General features: G+C 33.1%; 1 protein-coding gene across 2 annotated transcripts in view; it reads left to right on the top strand.

Annotated features, from left to right (window-relative positions):
• The window catches only part of LOC103569418 (uncharacterized), a 156252-nt gene that overhangs the window by 80163 nt on the left and 52522 nt on the right, over nucleotides 1-23567 (top strand). For both annotated transcript variants that reach the window (XR_008403342.1, XM_053737086.1), the window contains exon 2: nucleotides 9519-9779. Coding sequence is in view for 1 of the 2 variants with exons in the window: in XM_053737086.1 (XP_053593061.1) it covers nucleotides 9519-9779 (261 nt within the window). In the remaining variant the exon portion in view is untranslated. The remainder of the gene's footprint in view (nucleotides 1-9518; nucleotides 9780-23567) is intronic.

Genomic DNA, 23567 nt, shown 5'->3' on the forward strand with positions numbered 1-23567 from the left:
ACGATCAAATACGAATAAGAGCAATTGGTGAACTCGTGTAATACAAATAAGTATCCTAGATTCATCTTAAAATACATCTAGGTGAAAGTATTTGGAACTTTGGAAAACTTATCAGATAACTATTCAAATATTCAAATATCGATAGCTATGGCACCTTTATTATTCTTTTTTTTTTCTGTTTTTTTTTCTTTTTTCCCATGGGATCCCTTGGGTTGCAACCCAAAAAAATTTCAAAGATTAAAAAAGGTTTGATTTATTCTTTTCTTTTTATGGCACATTCTTCATTCACTTGCTTCGTTAATTTAATCGATCATTGAGCTCTGTATAATAAATTCTTTCGTATTTTTTAGCTTATTATTTATCTTTGAAGAAATTCTCCTTTCCGATTTAATAAGCCATTTTGATACTTTACATTTGATAAGCCATTTTGAGATTTTAGAAGATAATTGTCGTGGAATCACTTTAAGGGTTGATCTGTTGAGCTTCAACTATTGTCTTTGAATTTACAAATTATTTCCTTGAAAATAAATTTTATCAATTAATATTAATTTATTTTATTGTTTATTATGGTTTTTACTATTATTTTAGCAAAAAATAAACACATATGCATATATAAGTGTCTTGACACTTGCTGTGAAAATTAAGGTGAGCTAAAAAACGGGGTAGCTACGAAAAACCTAAGCTTTCCGAGGCGCAAATACGCTCAATTTAGTTTCTTAATTGTATTTGAAGCAAATGAAAAAAAAAATATTTTTGCGGGCAAATCGGGATACCTTAACAAAAAGTGAAAAAAAAATTATTTTAAATTTATTTATTCATTTATAAACGCCCCTCAACAGTTATACAACTAATAATAACAAATATAATATAAAGTGTAAATAATTAATCCTCAACGTTACTATAACAACAATAATAACCAAAACAAAAACCATTAACGGTATTATGTTAAACTATGTGTATATATTGTACTCAATTTATTTCTAATGATTGTAAATAAGTTTAAATTATTTTCAGATTGTTTCATAAAATGATTTCAAATTTTACTTAATTTGTTATTTATTTCATTACACTGTAAAAAATTCTATCAAAATTCGAATTCACTCCGTTACTCGGAGGTACGGAATTTTAAAAAATCACTTCATGTACGGAGTTTCATTATTAAAATAAACTTCCTTTGACGTGAATTTTACTCCAAGGTGATTAAATGAATAAAAAAAAATCGCTTCTAATTCACAAAGCTTTGATTCTCAATTTAATCGGCATTCAGTATTTGAATTTTTCGCAGTGAATACATTTTTGTTTTTTTTTTTATTTACTAAAGAATTATAATCTAACCTATAGGATATTAATTAAATTGGAAATCTAATATTTTCATTAATAAAAAATTATCCAGTGATGTTTTTTTATTTTGACAGGAATTTTATTTGAGTGAAGCGTTGCGGAAGATCTAATGGTTTGGTTCTTTTTAATCACTTGACTTCTAAGCTACGATCTAGTAGTTCAGTTGCCAGCTTATTAGAGTGTTAAATCAATCTTGCGTGAAGTCTGATGCTATAAGCTGTACTTCTTCTTTGATGGTCATCATATGGAGGTCTTAATACAGGGGGCGTTGGATACATACTAGGACGCTTAGCTATTGTACTTAATGCTTTTGACTGGAATCGTTTAATGATTTCCCGGTTGTTGTTACTTGCCCGGGTAAAAAAAATTATATATAATGATATATAATTATGTATCATTATATATGAAAAATGGCCCTATATAATTATATATAACTATATATAGTTATATATAATTATGTAGAACTATATATAATTGAATTCCTATGCGATTTGTTAAATAAATTATGAATTTTTTTGTATAGTGGAGGCTCTATACTTTTTATTTAAATAATTTTTTTTTTGAAAGTCCAAATTTAATTTCTAAGAAAATTTATTCATGGAAACATTAATAATAAATATTTTTGTCATTATGTATTATAGAATGTACTATATTGCCATCAAAAAAGATACTTTTCACTCTGCCAAATAACGGAGGAATACCTAGGCCAGAATAGTCTCAAGTTTGGAATTTAACAGTCCTAAAATAAGTTTCTAACCAGGGACACTACAAGTGGTGGGCGCGATCTCGTGGCGAGCACCGAACTACTTCCGCTGCTACTTATAGCACCGGTGACTTCACTCTCCGACATCCATATATATTAGGCTTTCTCAAAAAAAAAAACAAATACTTTTTTTTTTTTCAACGCTTATAGGCCAAAAAGTTATTTTATATTATAAAAAAAATCTTCACCAAACTTTAGTCAGATATCTTTAGATTTGAACTATCACAAATAGGGGTCCCCTTTCCTATTTCTGTCGATCTTTGAAGCCCCGTAACTTTTTCCCAGTTTGCTTGACGTACATAATGCAGAAGCACTTTTTTATCGAAAATTTAATTTCCACAAAATTATACCAGGTTGAATTTAAAAAAAATTTTTTTTCACAGTCTTAATAACGAAAAACTAAAATGAAAAATGTTCGCGTGTATTTTATATAGAAAGAACCCTTATTTGTGATAGCTCAATTTTAAAGATATCTAGTTGAAATTTAATGAGAATTTTTTTAGTAATATAAAGTAACTTTTGAGCCCATAAGAGGTTAAAAAAAAAAACAAATTTTTTTTCTTTTGTGGTATCCAAAAATTGAAAGTATAAATAAAAAAAAAAATTTTGGTACCAATCCGGGCTCTTACTAATGATATTAAGGTTTGGCTCAATCCATTTTTCTATTTTCCATTTAAATAACACGGGAAAAAAATTTTTTTTTTAATTTCGTAGCTCACAAACCAATCAACAGATTTTTATGCACAATAAAAGTTTTTGTAAAAAATTGAACGCTCTTTAAAAAAAGTCTCTTATCATTTTTTGATAAATCCCACTGTTCAAAAGTTATTTAAGCTTCAAGTCAAATTTGTAGTAAATTTTGAGATTTTTTTTTATTTTTTCGGCAAAAGTATCAGTCTTATCAAAAAATGTCGTAGGAACTTTTTTGTAGATAATTTTATTCCTTACAAATTTTTACGAATAAAGTTTTTCGAAATTCCGCATTGTTCACAAGTTATTTGTATTTCAATGTCAAGCTCTTAAAATCAATCAGAAATCTATTTTTTTAAGAGCTTGACATTGAAATACAAATAACTTGTGAACAATGCGGAATTTCGATAAACTTTTTTCATAATAATTTGTGAGAAATAAAATTATCTACAAAATAGTTCCTACGATATTTTTTGATAAGACTGATACATTCGCCGGAAAAGTAAAAAAAAACCTCAAAATTTACTATAAGTTTGACTTGAAGCTTAAATAAATAACTTATGAACAGTGGGATTTATCAAAAAATGATAAGAGACTTTTTTCGTAGAGCGTTCAATTTCCTACAGAAATATTTATAGGGCATAAAAATCCGTTAATCAGTTTGTGAACTACAAAATTGAAAAAAAAATTGTTTTTTCCCGTGTTATTTAAATGAAAAATAGAAAAATGGATCGAGGCAAACCTTAATATCATTATCAATAGCCCGGATTAGTGCCAAAATTTTTATTTTTATTTATACTTTCAATTTTCGGTTACCACAAAAGAAAAAAAATTTTTTTTTTTTTTTAAAACACCCATATATACATATCGACGTTCTCATTAGCAAATGGTCTAACTCCATTTCAGGAACTCCTCCATTTATGTGAAAAAAAAGTAATTCAAAAATTTTTTTTTCATCTAAAAATCAATTCCATATCTAGTATATACATAATATTTTTGTCCAGGTTACTTAAACAATATTTTTTCTAACTATTACTATCTGAAAATTGCACAACATCACCTAATGAAAAATTCTAAGTTAGAAAATTTGCTAATTAGAACGTTGATATATATCTTTATTCCCAAGTTATTTTTCTCTCTGTTCTATTTTTATATAGAATTGTCTATGATTCATATAAAATTATATGTTTATATATATAATTACATATAATTATATGTAACGCTGAGAAAAAATTGCAAATGATCATATATAATTATATATGATTATATTGAATTATATATAATTTTTTTATCCGGGTGCCGTATCTCAGAGTTCGATCCTGTAGGTCCAGATTGGTTTGATTATAATTTACATGTAAGTAGTTTATTCTCAACTGATAATTGAGATTGTTAACTTCCCGGTATGGAAACTAAAAATTTTCGAAAATTAAATTTTCATTAGATGTTGACGTTTTGACGTCCTAGCAAGCTACTCTGATCATTTTCAGAATAATGGCCAAAAGTCTGTGTGTGTGTGTGTGTCCTGCTTAAAAAATCTCATAAGATTCGATAGCTTCTTATAAATTCTCATAGAAATTTTAAGAGAATCAATGAATTCTATGGGAAGCGGGAGTCCTCTTCTCATAGAACTCACTGAATTTTAGGAGATCGTATTAGAGTTATTTAAAAAAATTATTTTCTCATAGATTCTGACAAGGGATTCTTTATAAGAACTGTTATGTCCGACTATTATTTATTAATTATTTTGGTTGCGTGGATTAGGCGTTCGGACTAACCAATGAAATTTTCGGCTCAAATGTCTAGTTCAAGCCTTAATTTATTTAATTTTGGGATACGTTTCGATGCGGACTTTCTTTTATTTCTCTATTTTAACTAAACCAGAGTTATACCGACGGTAGATGGATATACAAATTTTTAATACTCAATACCTACGATTGGAAATTAACTGCGTCCTTATTTCCTCTTAAAATATTTGAGACTGATTGGAAAATTATCAAAGTTGGAGAAAGAAAGGCGGTCAGTTGAAACGATCTTACCTTTGCACTGATGAGTAAATATATGTATGTATATGTTAGCAGCCTATCCACGGATCTACATCGCTAGTAATACCTCGAGGAAAGGACAAAACATATACATACATATATTTACTCATCAGTGCAAAGGTAAGATCGTTTCAACTGACCGCCTTTCTTTCTCCAACTTTGATAATTTTCCAATCAGTCTCAAATATTTTAAGAGGAAATAAGGACGCAGTTAATTTCCAATCGTAGGTATTGAGTATTAAAAATTTGTATATCCATCTACCGTCGGTATAACTCTGGTTTAGTTAAAATAGAGAAATAAAAGAAAGTCCGCATCGAAACGTATCCCAAAATTAAATAAATTAAGGCTTGAACTAGACATTTGAGCCGAAAATTGCATTGGTTAGTCCGAACGCCTAATCCACGCAACCAAAATAATTAATAAATAATAGTCGGACATAACAGAACCTATCGGAAAATACAAATGTTTATAAAAAATGAGTTTTTATAAGGTTGGATGAGATAAAATATTCACGGGATTCATAGGAATCTATAAAAAAATAATAAAATTTACAAAATTTCTATTTAGATGAGAATGTATGAGGAAATGATTTCGTCACTAACAACTGGAATTCATGAGAAAATAATAAAATTTACAAAATTTCTGTTCAGATGAGATTGTATGAGGAAATGACTTCGTCACTAATAACTGGAATCTATGAGAAAATAATAAAATTAGCAAAATTTTTATTTCAATGAGAACGTATGAGGATATGATCTTATCACTAATAATTGGATCCTATGAGAATATAATAAAATTTATAAACTTCCCGTTTGTATGAGAACGTATGCGAAAATATTTTCATCAGTCACAATTGGATTCTAAAAGAGAATAATAAAATTTGCAAAATTTTTATTTCAATAAGACCGCATAAGAAAATGATCCTGTCATTAATAATTGAATTTTATGAGAAAATAATAAAACTTATCATATTCCCATTTGTATGTTCAATGACTTGTTGTCTCATGTAAGTTACGGTATTTACGCATGTAAACATATTAGTCTAGTCAACAAGTGCCTTTTTGATGAAAACCTGTTTAAGACCACCGAAAATTATGATTAAGGTCTGATTTGATTCAAAATGGCATCTATAAAAAAAATTAAAGTGGAATTTCGGGGCTGGCAGAAATTGTAAGTTATTAACAATTTAGTTAAAAAAAAAAAAAAGGTTTGGTTTTTTGCAAATAGTTCAAAAACTATTTGAGATTTCCAAAATCTAAAAAAAAACCCTAAAGAGCAGGAAATTTCCAAAAAAAAATCCTGCCTCCCCAACTGTACCAACAATATTTATAATTTTAATTTAGCGGTGAAAATGGGACGAAAAACGGGTAGCGGCGCATGCACGTGCGTTAATAGAATCAATAGCATAATCGAAAAAAATTATTTTAAGCGATTAAATAGAAATATTAAGAAATAAAAATAATTCGGTATTTTCAAAACACATGGATTAATAATAATCCACCGAAAAAAAAATTTTATCTCAATTTTTCAATTAACTATGCTTTTGTTATTTAGTTCATTTTTACTCGTTGAAAGTTTATATAAAAACCCTGATTATTTCTAAACTAAAACTCCAGAATTTTTTCCACTTCTTGGAGCTATTCTTGAAAGGGTTTAGAAAAAATCACCGTTGGAAAAATCAAAAAATTTCGATTTTTCACTTTTTTATTTACAATCTAAGGAATTGAAAAATAAAAAATGTAAATAAAGCAATCAAGAAATTTTATTTTTTATTTTTTTGGTTATTTTGTTTTTTTATTGCTAAAAACGGCATAACAATAATATCAAAAAATTTTTTACTTCCATCGTTCAAATGATTGTTAAAAACAAATGCATCTTTAATAAGATTTAAAAAAATTTTTTTTGGGAATAAAAATGCTTGATGAAAATAATGACTTTTAAGAAAAAAATCGTTCCTTAAAAAAGTTTTTTTATTGCTAAAAAGCGCATTTGCTAATTAACAATTTTTTTTTCTTGCTTAATATTAAGTAACTATTTTTTTTTTTAAATCATAATTTATCATGTTCTCTTGTATTATAAAAAAAAAAATAATTTTTCATTTGCTTATTAAACAAACAATTTGTTGTAAACAAATGAATTTTTACGCTATATTTTTTTTTTAATACTAAAAAAAATACTAAAAACAACCATGTGTTTTTTTTTATCGGAAATCATTTTAGGAATATCCGAGTTGAATTTGATCTGTTTTTTCTTGTAATTTAATCAATTTAAAAAAGTTTAAGACTGACATTTTTCAAGATTTTGAAAAAAAAGAAACAACTGAATAATTTTTTTTTAAAAACGTCAATTGAATTTAAAACTTTTACAAAAAATAAAGAAAACAGCATATCAAAATTTCAATAATAAATAAAAATAATTTTCTTTAAGCTTAGTCTTGGACATATATAGTAATCGATAGCTTTAAGTAAAAGAATAAATTTCTATTTTCAAATGAATGTGGTGGCCGAGCTGGCTAAAGCACTTGACTTGAACTGTTTTCAGAGCTACTTCAGTCGAAGGGTCGACAGTTCGAGTCCTATCACATGGAAAAAATAAAGATTTCTTCTTTACCGAAGTTGAAAAATAATATATAACTTCCAGTGATTTAAATGAGTTGTTACTAGGTGTTAAATTATTTTTTTAAACAAAGAAATAAATGATTTTATTTTCTCATTCACGTCAATTGAGAATAATTTCAAAATTTTAATTATTCCCCGGGAAAAATGATTAAGATCTGCCCAGATATAATTATATCTGATCAGATAAAATTATATCTTGGCAGATCTATTTATATCTGATCAGATCTAATATTTAGTCTATATTTCCAATTGATTCCCTTACGAAATGTAAGTATGACGCATTCCTATATTCATTCCGATAAAAATGTGAACATGTACAACAAATTTTATATAAGAATGAATGAGACATAAGTTGAAGGATTTGATAAGTTTCTATCGGATTATGCTCGGATTTGAATATTTTCATAGATTCTAATATGGACTATCATTTTTCGATGGGACATTTTGCCAATTCATTTTCATAAAAATTTTTTTATGAGAATCTATCGGATTTTTTAAGCAGGGTAGTCATTAATGAATAAATAAATTTAAAAATGAAATAAGTTGAATGATAAAAATTATAGGAATCAAATTTGAATAAAATAAAATAAAACATTGTCACGACATTTAATGTGTGGAAATTACACAGAATGATGTTCATGGTACTAAGTAACTGAGGAAAATAAATGTGTACAAAATATTTAAATGAAGTAAATTGTATTGAAGATAAAAATAATGAAAATTAATCTAACGAAATAAAATGATAATTAATTTTAATCAGAAAATAAAATTAATTTCGGAAAAAAGTTGAGTGAAATTGTTAAAATTTTTTAAATGAAATAGAATCCCATGGGAATGAGATAATATGTTAAAAGTCTGAATGATGGGGTAAAAGTCAATTGAGAATTTAATAAGTACGGCCAGTTGCTAGAGTATTTAGGAGTAAAGGTTTTGGATCAGATTTCCCGGCAGGACAGGTAGACCATTTAATGACAGATTCGTTAATTAGTTAAGTAATAAGTTTTAGCCACGTAGAGGTTCCGGGTGATTTGAATAAACTGAATTTAAGTTAAATTTTTAAATTAAATTTGATAATTTAATTCCTCATCCTTCATTCTTACTAATAAATTTACAATGACTCGGATTGATATCTCATTATGTCTTATTTTTTTTTTAATGAGTACCCGAAAATCTAACGTGTTTTCATACCAATGATTATTATTATACACAGCTAAAATCGTTATAATTGGTTTATGAATTGTAGAGTAAACATCATCCAAAAGTTTATAAGCTCATAATCACTTTCTTCTTTAGTTAGATACTTCAGAAAATCCAGATTTATTCCCATACTAATTAAATATTAGACTCATAATGATAATTTTTAACTTCAGTAAATTTATTTGATAAATATTTTGAACTAGTCATGCTGAATCACTTTTGTAATCAAAAGAGTTGGACCATTCTTTATTTCGTGTATGTTATAACATAAAAATAAGTCTGACCTCATGAAATTAAACAAAAAACGAATTTCGGAACAATGTTATTCTTTTTCTTTAACTAACCCAAGGATTCCATTTTTGTTATAACCATTCATATTTTTCGAATATTCTACGTAGTATATTTTTTTTTTTATCTTTGTTACAGTATATAGCCTTGTCGGCCTTTTTACACTTTTGCCTTTTCAATCGCTACTGCTACCTTTTCGTTTCGCTCCTCTTTTTTCATGCTGCTGTGGACCGACTCGTGTTTCTGTACTGTATCATTACATATACCCCATCATTTTGCCGTGGGAGTATAGTGGCAAGAAGAAACCACAGAAAAAACCTTCTGCCAGTACAACTGTCTTTTTCAGAGCGAGTGAAGTTCCAGTGATCGAAAAAATTCCCATTTTACCGATCACTGGATCCTCAGTCCGCGTCTAGCGCACAGAGACCTCCGATCAAGCGCAATGCATGGCTGAGCGGTTACCCAATCGTGCTCGCCGCTGCTTAACTTTGGTGATCGCCCGAGCCACACAAGAACTGATAGGCTGCCTCTGCCCATATGTTCTGCGTAATAATATTTTGTTTGTATTTTGTTATTAGATATTCCAAAGTCTACAGCAAGTATCGTTACTTCAACAGAAGAATCACCCGAAGAAAATTCAAAAGAAAACAGTACAGTTGACACAACTGAAAACAATCTAGAAAAAGCAGCTACAAAGATACAAGCCGTATTTAGAGGACATCACATCAGAAAGAGTATGAAAGGCACAGAAGCTGCATCTCTGCAAAAACAGAACAAGGGAGAAGAGAGCGATCCCACAAAGGAACAACTACAAGATGAATTTCGAGCGGATGATGTCGGTAAGGTCTTGGATTAACTTAATTGATGCGAAATCATGATTTTAAATATTTCAGAAAATGAGCCCTTACTGTTTTAGCACCATGAATAAAATGGCAGGAAACGCCTGCAGTATTACACAATACTATATTCCGTTCAATTTAATCTATAACTTATTGAGCCATTTTTTACCAGTGAGGCCAGTTATAAAACGTAAATTAGCTACAAGCACTTTTAAAGAGGAAGGATTCCTCTGTTATTTCCGCCTAATAGCGACTTAATATCTTGCAATGCCGCGGAGCTATAGATAATTAAAAAATAAATCAAAATTTACATGTTAATTAAATAGGAAACCTTCAAATTCATTTAGCTCGTACTTAAAATTAAAATTAAGAGCTCATTTTTGGTGAGAATTTTTTTTTACATGTTTAGAAGATTATTCTGTCGATGAGTGATGTTTATTCGATTTATATTTTTTTTTTCTAATTGAAAAGTAAAATTTTTTTAACCAGCCTTATTTCTCATAACACCATGCTAAAAATTTTTGAGAGTGCTCAGAGAGTGCTTTTAAATCTAGAAAAGAAAAAAAAATAAATACAATAAACTTAAATGGTTGTTACGTCCCAGCCTGTACGTCAGATGACATGGGCATTTACTTCTCTAATTACCGACCTGAAATCTAACTAATTATATCGAATATCGATAACCAAGTAATTTCCATAGTATTTAATTGATTATATAAAATAATATAATATAATAATAGAATAATATTATTTAAGATATTTGAACGTTAAGGATATGAGAAATAGTTGATAAAGTTATTTTCCTATATTTTATCAAATATAAATAAGCGCTGACGCCTCGAGTAAATCCTCGAGACGTGCAGCTGCACAAACATCTATTTTGTTTAAGATAACTTTTGCTAATAGATAAGTAACTCATTTGTTAGTAACAAAAGCGGAGAGATCGTGAGAATTAAGTATTTTCAACAAATATGGGAATGGTTCTTTCGAGAACATGCGTTATCTCAAATGGCCCCTCCATATGAATCGATGCACGGGTCTGATGCCCAAGCGTATTAATAAGAGTGACTCTAGTTTTTCTCGATCAAGAGAACGCAGTCTGAAACATAGAATCATCGAGAGCAGTCAGGCTCAATATTAAAACCTCAACTTCGTTCTCACCCTCTCAAAGTTATTGTTAAGAGTACACTAACAATTTATAAATTAATTCAACTGTATATTTTCACATCACTCAAAATTATACCCTTATAATTGAATAAATCGGATTTAGATATATGAAATAATATATATAATCAAACAACCAGTTTATTGCAACCACCAAATGATGGCTGTTCAACCCATACTTAATTATTATTTATAATTATATGTAAGTTTTCATTACGTCCAATTTAAATCGACCGCTCAACTACGCCAGCGCCAAAGCATCTACCAGGACGTAACATGGTAATCATCGAAAAAATTTGATTTATTTCAAAAAAGTCAGGTTCAAAAATAGAAAAACGTTCTGAATAGTTTGTATTTGTATTTTTTCTTAAACAGTGTTCAAAGACGAAGAAAATGAAAAAAAAAAGTTTTCGTTCGGTCCATTTTTGGACAAATGCTGGTAATTACAAAAAAAATTCTTTTACACTCATTGTTTTATGGCTAAAAGAGCTCGGATCCGAGTTATAAATTTTCAAATATCCCGAAAATTGCTTTGTCCATAATAATTTTTGCGGATAAGTTTTCATGTATCAAATGGATTATTTATTTGTTTTTAAGTTTGTTATCAAGACCCGATCGAAATTTTTTATGCTACTGCTGTCGATTCTGATTTAAGTAAATATTGCGTGTTTAAGATCGCTGCGATCGTCCCTAGTATTTAACACTTGTTACGTCAGGGTTTACGTACAAACTGTATTTGAGGTGTTTATATATAGCTTCTCGTGAGTCAACCCTACTAGCTCAGATTGAGACTCGTCTTTATTAATTTTTACCCGAACTGGTCTTGCAATATAAACTAATATTAGTACTTAGCCTAAATTGGAGTTCGGTAAGATATTCTAGATGTCCGTAAACTCGCTTACGTGGTGATCCTCCAGGGTACCCCTATTGGAACCGTGATATATGTCCTCAACAGCGGCTTCTCGTACACTTAATCATATGAGGTGGATAGGAAACTCAGGTGAATTCACTCAAATACTGGTTTAATGTTAATAGAAGAAATGTTTATTTATAAAATAAAATAAATAAATAAAAAGCCTGTATACTTCCTACTAATTAATAATTACATTGTTTTTTTTTTATTATTAACTGAATTTATATAATTAAACACTTTACTAGTTTTTTTTTTATTGAACTTAATATATTTCCTTATTGGTTTACCTATTAACTATAAGCTTAGCTAACATAATTTGGTTTTAAATAAACATAATTTGTAGAAAGCCTATTATTGGGTGAAGGCCTCCTCCAAAAATTTCCAATTGTCTGTCTTGTGCAATCTGTTTCCAGTTTGGACCGGCTGTACCTATAATCTTTTAATCCCAGCGTGTTAGTAGTCTTCCCCTGCTCCTTTTGCCCGGAGATCCTTTTCAAAAAGTCACTTTTGTGGTTCATCTCTGGTCTTTACGCCTTGCTACATGACCAGCCTATTTCCACTTAAGTTTTTGGGCATACTTCAACGCATTTGTTGCTTTGGTTATGGATCTTATTTTTGTGTGTTGTATGTCTTGTTTGTTTGTCTAATTTCTTTATTTTTATTATGCTGCGCTCTAGTCCTCTTTGGCAAATAGTGATTAGATTTTTTATTTTTGAAGTGAATTTTCATGTCTGGCAGCCGTAAGTCAAACTTGGTAAGAGGCTGGAATTCGTACTTTTCGTTTTGATGGTAATAACAAGGTTATTTTTAAAAATTTCTTTTAAACTTCAATATTTGTTCCACGTTTGTTGTGTCACGTAGCGATTCAAACGTGAATCGCTGCGCGCGCTTTTCCATCTCGCCGTGAATTTAACAACACCTCCTAGCTCAAATCAGGCGCATTTATTTATTATAATTTATTATTATTCAAATATTTATATTATTTTGATAGATTATTGTAGTATGATTTAATTATGGATTTATTGATATTATTGTTTATTATGTTTATATATATGTTTTGATAATTATTTTCAATTTATGTACTTAATTGATATTTTTATTTCAGTTAGTAGCACACGTGCGCGTATGTTGTAGATAAAAATATCGACCGAAGGGAGAGTAAGTCGATATAGTGGGGATAAAAATCGATATTTTTATCCAGCCACGTGGTGCACTAAATTAATTATTATTTTATTATTTGAAAGAGATAGAACCGATTATGTTTATGTTTATTGATAGGAAATATTATTTAATTTATTATTATGATATAACTCAGGTCGTGTGACAATTTTAAATATTTTATTTTAATTTATAATTTCGGGTCCGAGGTCATGAGAGGGGATAACACGTGAGTGATTACCCTCCGTCGGAAAAATCAAGGAAAGATATAGTCAGAGAGGACCGGGATTTTGTGAAGGTAGGACGTGTTGTTGTCCGTGATTATATCTGAGTAGATTGTTCTGGCCAAGTTGCCTTAATGAAATAATTACATAGTTAAAGTTTGTTTAATTTGAATAATTCGTTTTTTATTATATTGAGTCAAAAGTATAGTTTGAATATCGTATGGTTGAATAGATCCAGAAGTAATTTTTGTCAACGCCGGTAAGTCAATTGTGTTATCATTTGTTGCATCGGTTATCGCTGGTCCTTCAGTAGAGTTGATCGCGGTATTTATTTCATAGAAAATTGACACTGAGTTATATTGTTATAATAAGTTGAATTCGTTCGGCGTACGTTCCATGTACGTAGACGCGTCGAGCGAATTCCTTGAAGGATTAGACAAGGATAGCAAGTGTGGCTCCTTGTCTTACACTAGTATTTGATATGTTATTTTAAAAGTATAGTTGAATATTTAATATTATTTCTCTGGGTAAAATTTATTTTCTAATTTAATGGTATGCAACCCAGTGTTGCCACATGTGTTTGTAACGTAGACAGCCGTCCCAACGCCTTCCAGTTGCCAAAAAACGACGAGGCAGCTCGTCAGTAGAGGGTGGCGGTGCTGGACGTTCATCAATCCCTCCAATAACAGTCACCAGGGAGCGGGTTTCGAAGAGTTTACGTCGTATTGTTGTCCAGGCGGATATTCATGCTGTTTCTGATCCACCGTGCGAGGCCAAGTGTGAAGAAGATGCCACACTTGATGAAATAACCGCGGTAGACGATCGAACAGACATCTCACTCCCATTTATATACAAACATGGTGATGAAAATGATGATTTTTGGCGGCTACATCATGGTAAACCCCGACCGCAGGTTGTCATCCACGCGGGGACTCATCAAAAGGTCGCAATAATCGATACCGGGGCTAAAACAACTGCTTTTGGTGACTTCGCGCGAGAATTAATGGCTGATGGTTTCCCATGCCTGTTTGAAAGTCGACCGACGCGTTTTGGGATGGCAAACCGAACGACTGACGTGAGTGGAGGCGTGGTAAACGTGAAAATGACCCTCGATGGTGTTGAAGAGGTCATATATCCAGTTCATGATATTCCTCGGTTGGGAAGTCTGAATTTGATCGGTACTAACTTCATAAACCATGTCAATATGGAGTTGGATCTGAGAATGCGATCTTAGCGTATGCGCAACGGTACCTGGCACGAATCAATGTTCGAACCTGAAATTAATTCGCGACCTGAAGACGTTGCAGCTGTGCATGAACTCACTGGAGACGAAACCAAACAGTTACGTGAGTTCTTGGACCATCAACGGAAACTAATGCCACCTGGTTTGGGATTGACCTCGTTGGTTGAGCATGAGATTAGGCTCAAAGACGAGCGGCCTATTAAACAGCGGGTTTATCGTCGATCACCAGTAGTTCTTCAAGCATTACACGAGGCAATTGACAAGATGCTCGAAGATGACACCGTTAAGCCTGCTCCAGCGTCGGAATGGTCCAGTCAGCCTATCATGGTGAAGAAACCCGATGGAACATATCGCATGTGCGTAGACTTTCGCGATGTGAACAACGTAACTGAAAAAGACACGTATCGACCGCCGGATATAATCGAGATTCTCGAGAAATGTCGCGATGCACATTATATCACGACACTCGATATGAACTCAGCGTTTTAGCAAATCCTAATGAGTCCAAACAGTCGTAAATATACTGCTTTCTGGGTTCCTGGTCGTGGTCTTTTTCAATACAAACGTATGCCGATGGGATTATGTAACGCCCCGGCGAGTTTTCAGCGTGTAATGGACAAGATAATTACATCTGATTTATCTCCGTTTGTGTTTGCGTATCTGGACGACATAATTATCGTAACCCCGACATTCAAGAAACATCTGGAGATGTTGGAAGTCGTTTTGAGTCGGTTACGAGGCGCTGGGTTTACTTTGAACTTCGACAAAAGTAAATTTTGCCAACAGCAAGTACGATTTTTGGGCTTTTTATTGGACTAAGAGAGACTCAGGCCAGATCCTGAGAAAACAGAACCGATTTTGAGCTACCCGTGGCCGAAAAATGTTAAACAAATACGTCGTTTCAATGGCATGATTAATTGGTATCATCGCCATTTGAAAAACGTCGCGTGTGTAGCTGGTCCACTGTATCGTTTGACGCGGAAAGATGTACCCTGGCGATGGACTGAGGCTGAAGAAGAGTCTTTTCAGTCTCTTAAGAAAGCACTCGCGGAAGCTCCAGTCTTGTCGACACCTGACTACACGTTACCGTTTACGCTATACACGGATGCTAGTCAGTGTGGACTCGGTGCAGTATTAGTTCAACGTAACGGCGATCGTGAGTATCTGATTGCGTGTGCGAGCAAGGCCTTGAACAGTGCTGAAGCAAATTACAGTACGACTGAAAAATAATGTCTTGCGGTAGTTTGGGCCGTACGTAAATTTAGACATTATTTGGAAGGGTTTAAATTTACAGTCGTGACTGATCATGCTAGTCTCCGATGGCTTATGAATGCTCGAGATCCGACGGGAAAATTAGCCCGGTGGGCTATAGAGCTCTCCGAGTACGATATGAAGATCGAATATCGGAAAGGGGCGGAAAACGAAGCCCCGAATGCTCTCTCGCGTATTTATGAGGACCAGGAGCCCACCGAGAGTCAGTTCAACGCATTAGGCGAGGCTGGGAACGATGAATGGTACGAGGAAAAATGTCGCTTGTTGATATCTGATCCTGAGGCTCTACCTGACTACCATTACGAAAATGGTAGGTTGTATCGACGACGGCCCGACTCCATGAGACAAATCATAGGTGAAGAGGATAACGACTGGAAGTTAGTCGTACCAGCTGACCAACGAGAGCGTTTACTCCAGGAAGTTCATGATCATCCACAATCTGGTCACCTGGGTGTCCAGAAGACATACGCTCGGGCGATAGTGAGGTATTATTGGCCCGGAATGTTTCGAGATATACAGCGATATGTCAACAGTTGTGAACGATGTCTCGAGTCCAAGCCAATTCAGCGCAAACCAATTGGTTTTATGACGCCAAGGATACCCAGTGAGCCTTGGGAAGTCGTAGCAGCTGATACGATGTCGTTTACGCGTTCTCGTGCGGGCTATTCCTATTTACTGGTGTTTGAAGATCTATACACGCGGTGGATTGAGTGCGTACCAGTTCGAGCTGCAAACGGAAAAACTATTGCTAAAAGTTTTCGACAGTTCGTAATTAACCGTTGGGGCGTACCGCGCGTATTCTGGACCGATAACGGACGGGAATATTTAAATCGAGACGTTGTTGAGCTCATCCAAGAATGTGGTATTCAACATACTACCACACCACCGTATCATGCCCAAGCTAACCCGGTTGAAAGGGTCAACCGTAATCTGAAGACCATGATTATGAGTTACTTGGGTGATGATCATCGTGACTGGGATGTGAATATTCACGAATTCCAGTTTGCGTATAGTATTGCGGTACATGAGTCACTCGGTGTGAGTCCCGCGTATTTGAATTTAGGCCGTGATCCATGCCCTATTCGCAACTGTCGAATCGCAGATGACAACAATATTGTTGTTGATGATAATGTCGACCGCAGTGGTTGGGTTCAACGGATGGATCGTATGGTAGAATTACGCGATATTGTGAATCAACGTATTCGACGATCCTCCGAACGATACGCGGCTTATTATAACAAAAGACGACGAGATATTTTGTTTGAGATAGGTGATCAAGTCTATAAACCTACTCACGTTTTGTCGAAAAAGAGTGAGCAGGTTGTGGGTAAATTAGCCCCGCGCTATGCGGGCCCATTTGTAATCTCGAAGGTGGTAACTCCAGTTATCGTTGAAATGGAGACCCCCGAGGGCAAATATATCGGGCGCAGTCATGTAAAATTTTTAAAATTGGTCAAACGAGCTGAAAATGTCCGTCAGAGGCAGGCTGACGCGATCGCATGGCTAAATGCCGTATCTATTACTACTACTTGATTACTATGCTTCTATCCACATCTATCTATCACTATCTTTGTCTATTACAGATCTATCGCCGCCTACAACTACTGTCACTTGATTAATCTGTTCTGTATATACCCCAGGGAAATTGATAATGATTTAAATAATTATCTAGGAATGGCTCTAAATAAGGAAGGAATGATGAAATATATGGAGACTTATCACGAGCAAGGTGGAATTGGAATGATACCGCGGGGTTCTGAGACTTGGAAGGCGCACATGACACTGCTGGTGAAAACGAAAATCAGGGAATTAAAGAAGACCCAACAACAACGCAGGATGAATTTGCCCCCAGGGTGTGCAAGGTGCGGCCAAATAGGTTATCCGGCTCGTTTCTGCACCAACCAGCCCTGAGAAGACCGCCTGTTTTGCGAAGAATGCCTATGTTTCTATTCTGGGGAGTGTCCTGGGGCACATGGAAGGCTATACTTGGATGTACGAGACCGGTGTATGGTCTGTAGCCATCCGATGAAGCAAGGACGGTGCCTGAGGGGCCATGGTGAATTAGGGGACCAACTGAGCGAACTCAATTGGATTGGTTGGTTGACGTCAGACGACCGTATGCATCGCGTGTACAACCTAGATGCCATGGGACTTAGTGATCCCAAGACTGCGAACTTGCAGCCATGAAGTTATTGATATCCCTTCTTTAATTTCTATATTTTTTTTATTATTTATTATTATTTAACTATTGTTATTTTGTGTTATAAGACACCTGGCGTATGATGCCGATATACTAAAATATATCAAATAAAGTGGCGCAACCCAACCAATTGAGAGAGTACTTAATTCATTTGATGAAACTAGCTCACCCCCTTTTCCTCCCATCGACAGTTCGAGCAAGTTGGTAAGTGGCGGGGTTGATTGACATGTTGTTCGAGTTTTTCTTTTGTTTTTGTCGTTTTGGTAAAATTATTTTTCTTTTGATTTTTTTATTATTTTATTTTATATACCCGGTACAAAAGATCCAGGTATAAGTATTGAATTTAAGGTTTTTAGGTGATTGTGCCGGCGAATGGAATGCAGTCTCGCCCGTATTTTTCGAGGCAAAACACGGCCTGGTGGGGGGGGGGGTCACGTAACGATTCAAATCATTTAATTTTTATTTAGTTGTAAGTTGAATATCTTAATTTTACGTTTGAATTTGAGTCGTTGCGCGGGCATTCCGCCATTTCGCCGATGGAGACAGCGGTCCGTGCACGGTGCTAGCGCATGCGCGCTGAGAATGAGAGAGCACATGTGTGAATAAATTTTAATTTATAATTTAAAAATACAAATAATTGGTTTATATTAATTTAAAGTTTTTGTTTATGATTTTGAGACAGTTGGGATGCATAATCCAGCGTAACATTATGCCCCAACGATTGTCTAATGTATTATTTTATTTAAACTTGTCATCCGACTAAGGATGTCAGTTTAGTTGAAAATATTGACCGCCGGGTAACGATAAATCGATATCTCCGCTATAATTCCGACGTCAATTTAATAAATTTTAAATAATTATTATTTCAGTTACCGGATAAAATAAAAATAGGAATAAGTTATAAATAAACAGTTCATAAATTTAATTACTTACTCATGTATCATTCAGATGTTCAGAAAGTGTTTTTATAATTTATATTTTAATTTAAAATTAGGCCCAGGGCTAATAGAAATAATTATAATAGTAATTAAGGGCGACGGTGGTGCCACGTGCGCGACGACCAACAGGTGGAGGAAAGGGTATTAATTCAGAAAGATACGGACTAGCATTGTGCATAGACGCTATTTTTATTTCGTACAACTGTATATTCATTGTTTATTTTGGGAAAAGAAAAATAAAAAGTATTGTGATAACATAGAATTCACCGGGTGAATTTGGTAATTAATAATTTCATCTATTGAGTCTTGAAGATTGTTAATTTTGAGTAAGTACTTTGAATTTCTTTCACGGCATATATTTTTCACGTGATAACCTCCCGCCGGTAGTCGTTGGTCGCCGCGGCGAGGGAAATTAATTTATTAATAATTGACACTGGATGATACATGATTCCTATTATAAGCAATTGTCGTTAATTATTATTATTGTTTATAACTGGTAAAAATATTCAGATATTTTTATCTATATATATATATATATGTATATTTAATTTAAGTACAACGTAGTGAAACGTTGCCGGTATACATATATTTATCCTTATAGTATATGTATCTATATAGCGCATACAGTACTTGAGTAAATTCCTCAAGTACTGACATCATCACTTGGGTGAAAATTCTCACTCGAAATATTTGTAGAAAAATATTAAACATTATTATATGTATTTATTATTATTTATATTTATTATTATTTAAAATAATTAAGTAACTTTATATTATTTTATTTTTGATTTATCCGTTTGCCCCAGCGGTCTAAAGTTATTATTGAAGTTTTTATTTTGAAATTATAAATTAATTGTAATACTGAGGAATTTATTATTTTGAGTGTGAGTGAGGATAAATTCCGTATCTTTCTCCCTCTCACAAGTGCTGAGAGAGGAAATGAAATAAAATTATTATTACTATTTATTATTTTGGGAAAATCTAAGTGAAATAATTGTTTCTTTTATTTGATAATAAAAATTTATATTATAAATCAAATTATATTTATTTTGTTTTGGCTATTCAGTTTATATAATTTATTGTAATATTGCGGTATTATTTTTTTTTTGACAATTACCAGGTATTATTATTGTTATTAATTTAACCGAATTAAATATTGTGTAAAATTATAATTTTTATATTGTTTATAAAAACTAAAACGTGGAAACCAACAGCTGTCGGGGAAAGTTTAACACTTATTTTCCTGGATGTTTCCCTACTGCTCAGTTTTAATTTTTCCTGTTCTTAATTATTGCTTGTATGTAATTATCTATTATCTACGAATTTTTCTATTATTTATTTCATTTCTGTTGTATCTCTCGAATTTTCCGCTTTGTCATGAGTCACTTGCTCGGATTTTCCCGCGTAACTTTTCCCCCTGAATGAAGTTTTGTCCGTTTTAAATAAACGGTCTGGCGCCCGCGTGCACTAACCCAGCCTGAGGAGCTGGTCCAGGCACGATAAGTATTTATTATTTATAATTTAATCATTGTTTAAATAGTTTTATTTTATTTTAATTTGATCTCGATATTTATCACCATTTAATATCGTCTATTATTATTTATTATTATTTATTATCACGCGTGGGCGACCGCATACGCTATATTGGGCTGTTCCGCGTCTCCGTCGCGAAATTTCAGCTAGGTATACGTTATAGTTGTAGTCTTCTTTTCACTTCTGGTTCGTCATTTATCTGATCAAAACAAATTCGCTTCCCTAGGTAGATGTATGAATCTGTATAATTGAGAGGCACTCCATTTATTGTTATTAATCTTCTCCATCTATTTGTCATTGCTATAGTCTTAGAGAGATTAATTTTTAAACCCACCTTGACACTAGCTAGCTGTAGAGATTCCATTATGAGCTGCAGCTGGGTGCTGGATTCTAATAGCAACGATAGGTCATCTGTGAATCTTAAGTGACTTAGGTATTCTCCATTTATATACAGGCCAGACTTACTCCAATCTAACTTGCTGATGATAGCCTCCAGGATGGCTATACATATTTTTGGAGATAAGGGGTCGCCCTGCCTTATGCTTCTTTCGATAGCAAAACTTGGTCCGAGAGTTTTTAGCTTTATTCTGCCCTTATCATTTTTATATATGCTTTTTATGACTTTTATGTATACATCTTCTACTCCCTGCTGTTTTAAGCTTTTCCATCTGCTGAAGTGTGTTACTTTATCAAAAGCTTTTTGTCAATATACGCTATGTATAACAGTCTTTGTTGCTCTTGGTACTTCTCTATAATTAATTAAAGTGTGTTGATATGGTCAATTGTAAAGAATCCTTTTCTGAAGCCTGCTTGCTCTTTTGGTTGTTTTAATTCCAATTTACTACTGATTCCTTTATTTATGATGTAGATAAGAGTTTGTAGAGGCTCGGTAGCAAGCTAATTGGCTGTAGTTGCCAATATCCTTCGGGTCACCCTTTTTATAGATAAGTATGATATCTGATTCAGAACACTGTATGGATGTTTCAGAATTTTGTAGTATTAAATTAAATAATTTCACTAATGGATCAGCTACCGTTTTGTGTGCCAATCTCAATGTTACGTTTGTGATGATGTCCGGTCCAGGGCTTTTTTCTAATTCAAAGCTTTTTATTGCTTCTTCTATGACTTCCATTTTATCCACTGGTTTTATATAGTTTTCGTCCGTACCTTCTTCAATGTTTGAGATGTTATTGTTTTGAATCTTATCACGGTAAAATTTCTTATAGAAGTCTGATGCCGCGTTGATAATGTCAGCTTGTTTGCACAAAGTTCTGTCTTGTTTTCTTAGTCCCTCTATCCAAGTATTGTTCATTCTAAGTTCCTCAAAGACCTTCTTTGTGCTTCCTGTGTGTTGTAAGTGTCTTTCTATAATATCTACTCTATATTTAGTGTAATCTTTTTTTATGTATTTGTTTGTTACTTTGTAGAGAGAAGAAAGCTCATTTTTCATGGATCGAGATTTATTTTTTGTTTCTTGTAATGCTTTTCTTCTTTTCAATAACAAAGCCGTGCGATTTGATAGTATTTTGTGATGTCTATGTGGCTCCCCCCCTCCACTTTCTCGGGCTAGTTGCAAGCTCTGACTGATAATCTTTTTTATCGTAATAGGTTTGTACTGATATGTTTTCCAAGTTCTATGTTGGGTAGGGTAGCATCGACATTAAATTTTGATTATATCCTGTTACTTCGTCCTTGGTTTTTGGTTGGAATAAGTTTTTATTCGTAAATTTTGCTCTACTTTGCTTTTGTTTGGCTACTTTTACTGATGCCCTAATTAGTCGGTGATCTCATGGATATTTTAAATTCATGACTTCAAAATTTTGAAATATTTTACGTTGGTGGGATAGTATATAGTCGATCTCATTTTTATGCTGTCCATTTTGGGATCGCCATGTCCATTTCTGGTTACAGTTTTTCTTGAAGCATGTGTTGATGATAGTTAGATTGTGTTCAAGTGCGTAATCTACAAGTCTCTGCCCTCTATCGTTTTTTGCGCCGTCTCCATATTGTTGAGCTGTTAAGTATTCGCCTACCTTGGGGGCACCTACTTTCGCGTTAAAGTCGCCTATTAGTATAATGTTTTTATATGTTGTTTCCATAGCTTTGTGGATGGTTTTATAAAATTCCTCTATTTCTTCTTCATTTGCGGGTTCGGTAGGTGCGTGTACTTGTACAATGGATAACGTAAATTCTTAGAATTTTAAGTTTAGCAATGCCACACGATCTGTTAGACCAGTGAAGCTTTCTGTATTGTTTCTAAGAGACTTGTTGATTATGAAGCCCACTCCGTATTTACCTGGTGTGTATCCTATGAGGCAGATTATTATGTTACCAAATTCCTCTATTTTATTACCAAGTCGTCTCACTTCTGAGATACCAATTACATCGTTATTTATTTCCTTTATTGCTTCATTTAGTTCCAGCAAACGTACGTATAACGATAGAGTCCTGACGTTAAGTTACGATTTTTAATTGGGTTGAGCTTTTATTATGTCTGTTCTCCATCTGTGTGTTTTTGTTTGGAGGGTTTTGGTCATAATCTTCCACGGTGACTAGCCAGGTTGGAAGATGTTTTCTGTTGTTTCTTTTCTGTTGCTTGTTTGTAGTATTCATGCGGGAGGAGGGGTTTGATTGCTATATGTTGCTTTTCTTGTCATCATTTTTTTGCTCCGTTGTTGTGTTGTTGATATTTTTGTTCACCAAGAAGTTAAGCATGTTCGTTTTTACGACCCCTTCAAATATGTTGTTTGATCTTTGTACCAGTTTATTTGATTTCTGCGTTCAGTTCTTTTTATAGACTTGTGTGTTGGTATTGTTTTTTGCCTGAGAATTTGCGGTTGGTGTATTTTCTGGTGATGTTGGGGGTGACCTTTTGTTACTAGTTTGTAATATAACCAGCTTGTTATATTTTATTCTCACATTGTTACCTTTCTCTTTTACTGTTTTCACCTGTTCTTGCAGCACTCTTCGTTTTTCCAAAACTTGCAAAGCGTAGTCTTCTTTCAAGGAAAGTATTGTGTGTCTTTTAGTAACCCTTTTTGCTTCATAATATTAATTTTTATTACAAGAGTTGAAAAAATAACAGTTATTGGACGAGGTCTGTCACCTTTTATCCCGATTCGTCTTACCTCTTGAATATCTCT

This window comes from Microplitis demolitor, chromosome 2, assembly GCF_026212275.2.
Source record: "Microplitis demolitor isolate Queensland-Clemson2020A chromosome 2, iyMicDemo2.1a, whole genome shotgun sequence".
NCBI lineage: Eukaryota > Metazoa > Arthropoda > Insecta > Hymenoptera > Braconidae > Microplitis > Microplitis demolitor.